Here is a 9,692-nt window from a genome sequence, read left to right on the forward strand (position 1 = left end):
TGTTCTGGTATACCAGAACGAAATTACAACACATTGTCTATGGAGCAGTGCAATACACATAACCATGCATAACTCGCAAACGCAAAATCGGAATCAACTGGAATTTTGGGAATAAGCTTTTTTCGTGGATATCTACTGAAAAATGTCATAAAAAGAGGATGCTAGGATCACGAAATACTCCTTTAAGCATGAACTGCGGTTTCATCATGTTATCAGTGCATCTCCCCAAAGTCTGAAATAATATTAGTAATAACTGTCAGGAAAGGTTCCTGTTCATTTTAAACCGAAATAACAAGGTAAAGTTAAAAAAATAAAAATTGGCTATTTTGGAATGTCCCTTACATATATCATACTTTCAAAGAGTGAATATCACTCTTTTATCAGTGGTACGGTATTTACTCTTTTGGAGTGATACTCACTCTTTTTCCTCGTTTGGGGAATAACATTTTCACTTTCCCCACACCCTCTGGTACCAAATGTATGCAATTTTATGAATATCTTGCATTATCAGCAATAGGAGTTGGAGGGGAAGGGCGCGCTGTCATCATCTCACAGACAAACGAGCACTATATTCATCTGTTGTTGTCCAAGAAATACCAAGATATGCGTCATATTAATTTTAAGGTAAATACATTTCAATCATGCTAAATTATGTCCGTGTTCGCTTATGTCTGGAGATGTTTATGTTCGTTGGGTATGAGTGTTATTTTTGTGAGGCAATCCTGAGACAGGAAAGTCCACATTGCTGTTACAATTGCTTACACACATCAAATGGGCTGTGACATGTGGTCCAGGAAGCTGTTTAATGTCAGTACATTTTGCTGTTGTATCAGTTGAGCAACTGCTTGGTTACTGACATTGTGTTTAGAGTAAAGTATTGAAGTATCGTGTGTGTAATTTTGCTTTTTGAGCCAAGTTTAGTATTGGTTAAACATACAATGTGGAATTTGATTAACAATGTGCTATTCCTTGGGTAATGTGATGAAGAAACTTCAACAAAATTTGACTTATTACCACAGGAATATAAAAGAGAGTTCGATGTAAGCTTGTCTAGCCTGGCTGATGTGGTGTCGGTCATCATAGTTGCCTCCGGGAATCGTTTGTCACTGTCGATGAAGACGATTGAACATCCTTAATTTCAAAACCGGTCAGTTGTCCTTTTCTACTCACATAATGCCCTTAGCTAAGAACATGAAATATAAAGCAAATGATAAAGCATGCTATACGTTTACGCTACGAAATTTAACGTTATATTTTATTTATCTTAAGCATGAGCTGCGGTTTCGTAATGTTATCAGTGCATCTCCCCAACGTTTAGCCACTTAGAAAGTGACTTTTGTTACTCTTGGCTATCCCTGCCAGAGGCTCAATGTCTTGCTCTCCTGTTTTTGCACACCGAGGGAGTCTGCGGTTTCATCATGTTATCAGTGCATCTCCCCAAAGTCTGAAATAATATTAGTAATAACTGTCAGGAAAGGTTCCTGTTCATTTTAAATCGAAATAACGAGGTAAAGTTTTAAAAAAAATATCATACTTTCAAAGAGTGAATATCACTCTTTTATGAGTGGTACGGTATTTACTCTTTTGGAGTGATACTCACTCTTTTTCCTCGTTTGGGGAATAACATTTTCACCTTCCCCACACCCTCTGGTACCAAATTTATGCAATTTTATGAATATCTTGCATTATCAGCAATAGGAGTTGGAGGGGAAGGGCGCGCTGTCATCATCTCACAGACAAACGAGCACTATATTCATCTGTTGTTGTCCAAGAAATACCAAGATATGCGTCATATTAATTTTACGGTAAATACATTTCAATCATGCTAAATTATGTCCGTGTTCGCTTATGTCTGGAGGTGTTTATGTTCGTTGGGTACGATTGTTATTTTTGCGAGGTAATCCTGAGACATGTGAAAGTCCACATTACTGTTACAATTGCTTAATACACGCAGCAAATGGACTGTGACATGTGGTCCAGGAAGCTGTTCCATGTCAGTACATTTTGCTGTTGTGTCAGTTGAGCAGCTGCTTGGTTACTAACATGTGTTTAGAGTAAAGTATTGAAGTATCGTGTGTGTAATTTTGCTTTTTGAGCCAATTTTAGTATTGGTTAAACATATGCAATATGGAATTTGATTGACAATGTGCTATTCCTTGGGTAATGTGATAAAGAATCTGCAACAAAATTTGACTTATTACCACAGGAATATAAAAGAGAGTTCGATATAAGCTTGTCTAGCCTGGCTGATGTGTCGGTCATCATAGTTGCCTCCGGGAATCGTTTGTCAGAATACCATTGAACATCTTTAATTTCAAAACCTGTCTGTTGTCCTTTTCTACCCACATAATGCCCTTGGCTAAGAACATGAAAAATGAAGCAAATGATAAAGCATGCTATACGTTTATGCTACGAAATTTAACGTTATATTTTATTTATCTTAAGCATGAGCTGCGGTTTCGTAATGTTATCAGTGCATCTCCCCAACGTTTAGCCACTTAGAAAGTGACTTTTGTTACTCTTGGCTATCCCTGCCAGAGGCTCTATGTCTTGCTCTCCTGTTTTTGCACACCGAGGGAGTCTGCGGTTTCATCATGTTATCAGTGCATCTCCCCAAAGTCTGAAATAATATTAGTAATAGCTGTCAGGTAAGGTTCCTGTTTATTTTAAACCAAAATAACAAGGTAAAGTTTAAAAAATTAAAAAAATGTGGCTATTTTGAAATGTCCCTTACATATATCATACTTTGAAAGAGTGAGCATCACTCTTTTATCAGTGGTACGGTATTCACTCTGTTGGAGTGATACTCACTCTTTTTCCTCGTTTGGAGAATAACATTTTCACCTTCCCCACACCCTCTGGTACCAAATGTATGCAATTTTATGAATATCTTGCATTATCAGCAATATGAGTTGGAGGGGAAGGGCGCGCTGTCATCATCTCACAGACAAACGAGCTCTATATTCATAGGTTGTTGTCCAAGAAATACCAAGATATGCGTCATATTAATTTTAAGGTAAATATATTTCAATCATGCTAAATTATGGCAGTGTCAACTACTAACAAGTTATGTGTAAATCTAAAGTTCTTGAATTGTGTAATCGCAAAAGCATTTCAAATTCTTCATTCCATGTATGGGTTTTCCCCTTCCTACCTCTGTTGTAGTAATGATACCGTACATTATTTTTATTTAAAAATGAAGAAAATGGCCAGAACCCGTAGAGGTGAATGTGATTGCACATGAAAAGGGCATGCGATAGAACGTACAAACCTGCAAAGAAAACATATGATGAGAGAACGTATAAGGGTCATGCATTGATAATAATTATTCTAGATAATAAATATAAGGGATCAAATCAAAACTCGACCAGCGGTTGACCGCCGAATCCGTTCAGTTGTCAGAGGTCATTGTTATATGAATATTCAAGAATGCACGAGTTTCCAGAATGATAGCTCGATTCAGTGAGAAGAACTCCCGGGAAGGAAAATCAATTATTCCTTTTTGTATAGAAACTACTTGAAATCACTCCACTTGAAAATTGCATTACTTGCGCGGGCGACTGGATGATATCAATCATCCAGGTATGACGACTAATACTGTGTATTTCACCGTAGATTTTTAGAATCGTCTGAAACTGCCCGGAACCGACGGTCAACCGGCGGTCGAATTTTGATTTGATCCCTAAACGAACAAAAGTATTATCGTTAATATCCAGGAAAACGAGTACAAAACATTAAAAACAAACCAACGTCGATACTCTCTAAAAGAGTGAAAATCTCACTCCCGAAAAGAGTGATTCACTTATAAGACCACTAAAAAGGAGTGAAATGCGTTTTTTAAACTTTAAAAAAAATAAAAAAGAGTGAAAACCACTCTTTAAGAGTGAGTTTTAACTCTTTCAAGGAGTTAAATGAAGGACAACTCTAAAAATGTGTTGTCCTTCATTTAACTCCTTGAACGTGTTGAAATTCACTCTTTTAGAGTGGTTTTCATTCTTTTTTGAGTGGTTTTAAAGTTTAAAAACACATTTTACTCATTTTAAGGTGGTTTTATAAGTGAATCACTCTTTTATGGAGTGAGTTTTTCACTCTTTTACATTTAGAGAGCTATACAATAGGGATATGTTAAAAATTAAAAATTTGGAAACGGGAGGAAAAGACACACACAAATAGAGTTGAGAGTAATGGGTTTTTTTCATTAATTTTGTGATATTCCAAAGTAATTGTGCATGTCATTGATAATGCTTGTGTGACGTTTCTATACACATTTTGTAATAAGAGTATGCAGTATACCATACAAGGTGTCCCGATAAAAATATCCGTTATCGGGTTGCACCACAATCTGTGACAATTCGCTAAAATGCTTACAGCAAAGGTGAGCTTGTATGTTTATATAGAATAAACATTTATCTTTATGAACCTACCGCTTGTTATTGTAGTTCTCATCTTGCTTGCAATCCCATATCGTTGCCAGTATTTTATAATAGCAACTTCGAACTTCGGGTTACCTATTATCACCTGACCCTCTGAAGATTCGAACACTTGGCATGCGTCAGACGTTATGTAATCTACAGCTTTATTCTTGTGTGATTGCGGTATGCGGATCCACTGATAGTTGTCGCCGATAGAGGTATTGAAATGTGTCTTGTTGGCGTAACATTTCATCTTTTTATTCCTAATATAAGAATTGGGGAAACAAATATCATTCAGAAAATAGACTATTAATGCAAAAGTCAATATATGCTTGACTGAGTGAGTGCGCATGCGCGAGTGATCAGTCCCATCTTCAGATCGCTCTGATTTTCTGGGTGTAAATTCCACCTTTTTCACCCATATTGTTATTCCATCTACAAACTAAGTGTTTCATTATATATTTTGAATCATCTTTGGCGTGATTGTACTGTTCCATCGTGACTTGATCCCGATTATTTTGAGTTCTTCATCAACTGTTGACCACTCCCTTTGTTTACCCAAGCAACCATCAATCCATCATGGCGGCCTACATGAACTCGATGATGTGCTAGTTACGGCGACTCGTCGGGCGTGAGGTCAAGTATTGCTGGGTTGGATTTGGTGACCTGTATGTATGACTCCCGGGGTATGACTCTTGTTCAAAATGTCGAACTTCATTACTGTGAGTACTCTCATATTATTTACTACCATAATCCTGACTGTGGACAGCTTCAGAAATAAGATAGATAATAGCTACCATGACGAAGCTGGCATTGATTACATCATGTGTACCAACTCTACGATGACGAGCTCATCACCGTGCTTGCAGATGATGGTGGATGCGATATCGCTATTTTTGACGTCGCCATTGGATTAACACATAATCATGAAATCTTCACAAACAATTCTAAATTTGTTATGTGGTGTCAAAGCAAAATTATCTTCCTCTAAAACCGTTGGGGTTCTGCAAAGTACCCCACTGCAAGTATGTTAATTGTCCATTTATAATCGCTAACCGTGTATTGTGAATGGGGCTGTCAGCCCTGTATCTTCGCCAGCCTCGTACGTCCGTGTTGCGTGTCCTATGCCGCCTGCGTGCTTGTTTGATCTATGGCATGCGAGTTGCGGTTCGACTATGTTTGCTAATATCAAAGTGAATTTTGCCTACAAATATCTTCCGGCAGTACCCTCGGTGCTACGTAAGAGTTACAAACTGCTATTTCCATGTAACCTAAAATTTGATGGCAATAACTGTAAACTGTTTCTTGTGTATTATTGCATTATGATCATCTCCCAATCTGGAGACACTGAAGTTAATCCAGGACCAAGCACACACGGCAGCCTTGGTGACTCAAGTGAAAATCCTTTATTTCCATGTCAAATATGCCATCAACCATGTACGTGGGAGGACAAGGCAGTGCAGTGTGATGAATGTGATGAATGGTATCACTCAAGTTGTATGAATATGAACACCCTTGTTTATGAAGCCCTTGGTAGCAGTAAGGTATCTTGGGTTTGTTGCAGCTGTAACATGCCAAATTTTTCTAAATCATTCTGTACTCTAGACTCTATTAACATGTCTAATAGCTTCAGCAGTTTGGATGACGAAGCGAATATTCCACCACCCCTAGCCTCTTCATCACCTGCTGCCACCAGCATCCCCCAAGCTAGGGTGAAGGATAACAGTCCTAAGAAGTCCAAACCTACCAATAGACATCACCTGAAAGTTGTTATTATAAATTTCCAAGGTATACGGAGAAAAAAAGCTGCTCTGCAAACATTCTTGGACATTAATCAGCCTGATGTGGTAATTGGTACGGAGACCCATATTGATAGTACCATCCTGTCAAGTGAGATATTTCCGCCTGACTACAACGTAACAAGGAAAGATCGTGACTTACATGGAGGGGGTGTGCTAATTGCTCTTAAGGGTGACCTTATAGGCACGCACAGACCTGACTTGGACACGAACTCAGAAATATTATGGACTCAGCTAGATATAATGGGGTCCAAACCCCTGCTTATTGGGGCATTCTACCGGCCACAGATTACTACTCTCCCAGAATATGAATATCTAAAGCAGCTTCGCAACTCACTGGATAAAATAAAACTGTCCAAAGGTCAACAGGTGTGGCTTGGAGGTGACTTCAACCTTCCAGGTATTAACTGGACCAGTGTTTCTACCACACCAGGGGGCTACAAACCAGGCTTGTCACGTGAATTTATTGACATTGTGAATGATAAGTGTTTTGAGCAGATGGTTACTAAGCCTACCAGGATCAACAATATTCTTGACCTGTTTCTCACCACACACTCTACCCTGGTGGAGAAATCAACCGTCCTGCCAGGTATGAGCGACCACGACGGGATACCGTTCATCATTGTCAACACTAGGCCACGCAAGACCAAGCAAAAACCAAGGAGAATTTTCCTGTACAGGAAAGCAAATGTCTCCAGCTTGAAGGATGCGATCACTAAATTGTCTGACAACATCACCAGGGAGTTCGATAACAGTGACTGCTCAGTTGACGTTATGTGGAATGACTTCAAAGAAGGACTGACGGATGCTATGAACAAGTCCATTCCCTCTAAGTTAATCACCAAGGGTAAACAATCTCCATGGATTAATCAAGACATCAAGAGACTGCATAGACGCAAGCAACGGGCTTATAATCGTTATAATAAAACCAAAGACCCAGAAGACCATGCAAGATTTCAAAATCTTCGGAAGGAGGCTACAAGGAAGACAAGAAGGCAGCATAGAAGTTATGTGAAGCGCTCGTGTTCTGCAACTTCAAAAAGTTTTTGGGGATTCATCAAGAGCCTAAAACAAGACTCCTTTGGTATTTGCTCCCTCAGAGACAAAGGTGAACTCGTATCTGATAGTACCCAAAAGGCTGAAATACTCAACACTCAATTTCGCGAAGTCTTTACTCAGGAAGATATGACCAGCATGCCTTCAATGGACTCTGAACCTTCTCCAGCTATGCCTGAAATTAAGATCAGTATTAAAGGTGTTCACGAACTTCTTGCCAACCTAAAGCCCAATAAAGCAACAGGTCCAGACGATCTACCAGCTCGCATTCTCAAAGAATATGCTCAAGAGATTGCACCCGCCCTTGCCTGCATTTTTCAGAGATCAATTGACACGGGAAGTTTGCCGGAAGATTGGAGAAGAGGAAACATCAGCCCCATCTTCAAAAAAGGAGATAGGACGAAAGCCTCCAACTACCGCCCTGTGTCCTTGACATCGATATGCAGCAAGACATTAGAACATATCCTTCATTCATGCATAATGGACCACCTTGACCAGCATGGTATTTTGTGTGATGAACAGCACGGCTTCCGCAGAAAACATTCTTGCGAGTCACAGCTCATTCAGACAGTTCACGACCTGGCTCAAGCGCTTGACAAGAGGAAACAGGTGGACGCAGTGATTATGGATTTCTCGAAAGCGTTCGATAAAGTTGCCCACAACAGATTACTCATAAAAATCAACCATTATGGTATCAGAGGGAACACTTTCAAATGGTTATCGTCCTTTTTAAAAGAGCGCCATCAAAGAGTGGTTGTTGACGGTCATCACTCGGAATGGATCCATGTCGACTCAGGGGTTCCCAGGGCACTGTTCTGGGTCCCCTGCTCTTCCTACTTTTCATAAACGATTTGCCTCATAACATCTCGTCATCTGTCAGACTTTTCGCAGACGACTGCATTCTTTATAGAACTGTCGGTGGACCAGAGGACGCAGAGCAGCTGCAACAAGATCTCAACACGCTAAGAGCATGGGAAACTAGGTGGCAGATGGCCTTCAATACGGAGAAATGCTTCGTCATGAAAGTGACTCATGTTAAGAACCCATCTACCCATAAGTACATGTTGGGAGGATCCATCCTTCAGGAGACTTCAAACCACACCTACCTGAAATTACGTCTGACCTCAAATGGAACCATCACGTGGACAAGATCACTGCCTCTGCCAATCGTAGTCTAGGCTTCTTACAACGCAACATCTCCATCTGTTCAAGAAGAACCAAGGCCAGGGCTTTCACCACATTGGTAAGACCTCATCTGGAATATAGTGCCGCTGTTTGGGATGCATATACACAAGATCAGATTACTCAGTTAGAAGCCATCCAACGCAGGGGAGCCAGATTTGTCTTCAATGACTACCAGTATACAAGCAGTCCTACATCTATGATCACCGCCTTAAAGTGGGATCCTCTCTTTGAGGAGGAAGGAGCGTCGCCTGAATGTGCTGTATGACGCAGTACACGGTCACCTATCCATCCCGGCAAGAACCATCTTACGCCCGACCACACGCTCATCTAGATTTGTCAACATAAACAACACCTACCACCGTATATCTACGAAGAAAGACTGCTACAAGTTTTCTTTTTTCCCCAAGGACCATAGTCGATTGGAACCAATTACCTTTTCACATCACATCAGCAACTGACCAAGAAGTATTCAAGCAACAACTCCATGAACACTTAAGAAACTAAATCATAACTTGCGCACTCACTAAACCCTGCTCGGATTACTCCACCTGCATACAGCAACAAGGAGTGTTGGGCAGTATATCAGCAGATGCAGATATGCATTAAAAAGTTTGTATGATTTTTAAAATGTTGTCAAAATGTTATTGCAGAATTTTTTTGGCAAACATTTATGCGACAATATTTTGTCAACATTATGTTAGAATGTTTTGCATCAAGTTTTTAAAAATGTTTTCTGAAGTTTATTAAAATGTGACGTGTCATATCAAAAGGAGACACTTTTGGGCATGATCGTAAATAAAGAAATAGCCAAAAATCTGTCCGGGGGTGATTTTTTCACAATTTGGGTTTGTTGTGAATTTGTGATGTTATTAATGTTTAAAATATTGTCTGATAGTTTCAGACTGGAATACAACTGGCACCTTGTATTTTTTGAGACATTTTTCAACGTAATTCCTACTCTCAACATTGTCAATAATATTTTTAAAGGCCGATATCTCAATTTCGAATTTTATAATACCATAACTTACGAACTCAATATCTTCGCTTAGGAATGTCCAATTTCATTTGGGAAAATGGCGTTTGGGAAAATGGAATATGTAAAAACCTCAAAATTGATAACCTGCCCAAAAGTGTCTCCTTTTGACATGACACGTCACCAATGTTTAATACCCTTTAGGCATATATTACCCAGCATTTAAAAGTTTTCTGTAAAACGTTTTGTGTTTGCTTGGAAACTACT

At 39.5% G+C, this 9,692-nt stretch overlaps 1 protein-coding gene across 1 annotated transcript in view; it reads right to left on the minus strand.

Annotated features, from left to right (window-relative positions):
* Positions 1-2,457: 2,457 nt before the first annotated feature.
* Positions 2,458-9,692, minus strand: part of LOC140160013 (alpha-N-acetylneuraminate alpha-2,8-sialyltransferase ST8SIA3-like) — a 12,433-nt gene continuing 5,198 nt past the window's right edge. Inside the window, exons 6-7 of the mRNA XM_072183281.1 lie at positions 4,425-4,675; positions 2,458-3,271 (exon numbers count right to left, since the gene is read on the minus strand). Of these exons, the coding sequence (XP_072039382.1) occupies positions 3,060-3,271; positions 4,425-4,675 (463 nt within the window). The 3' untranslated portion in view covers positions 2,458-3,059. The remainder of the gene's footprint in view (positions 3,272-4,424; positions 4,676-9,692) is intronic.

This window comes from Amphiura filiformis, chromosome 9 (genome assembly GCF_039555335.1).
Source record: "Amphiura filiformis chromosome 9, Afil_fr2py, whole genome shotgun sequence".
Classification (NCBI taxonomy): domain Eukaryota; kingdom Metazoa; phylum Echinodermata; class Ophiuroidea; order Amphilepidida; family Amphiuridae; genus Amphiura; species Amphiura filiformis.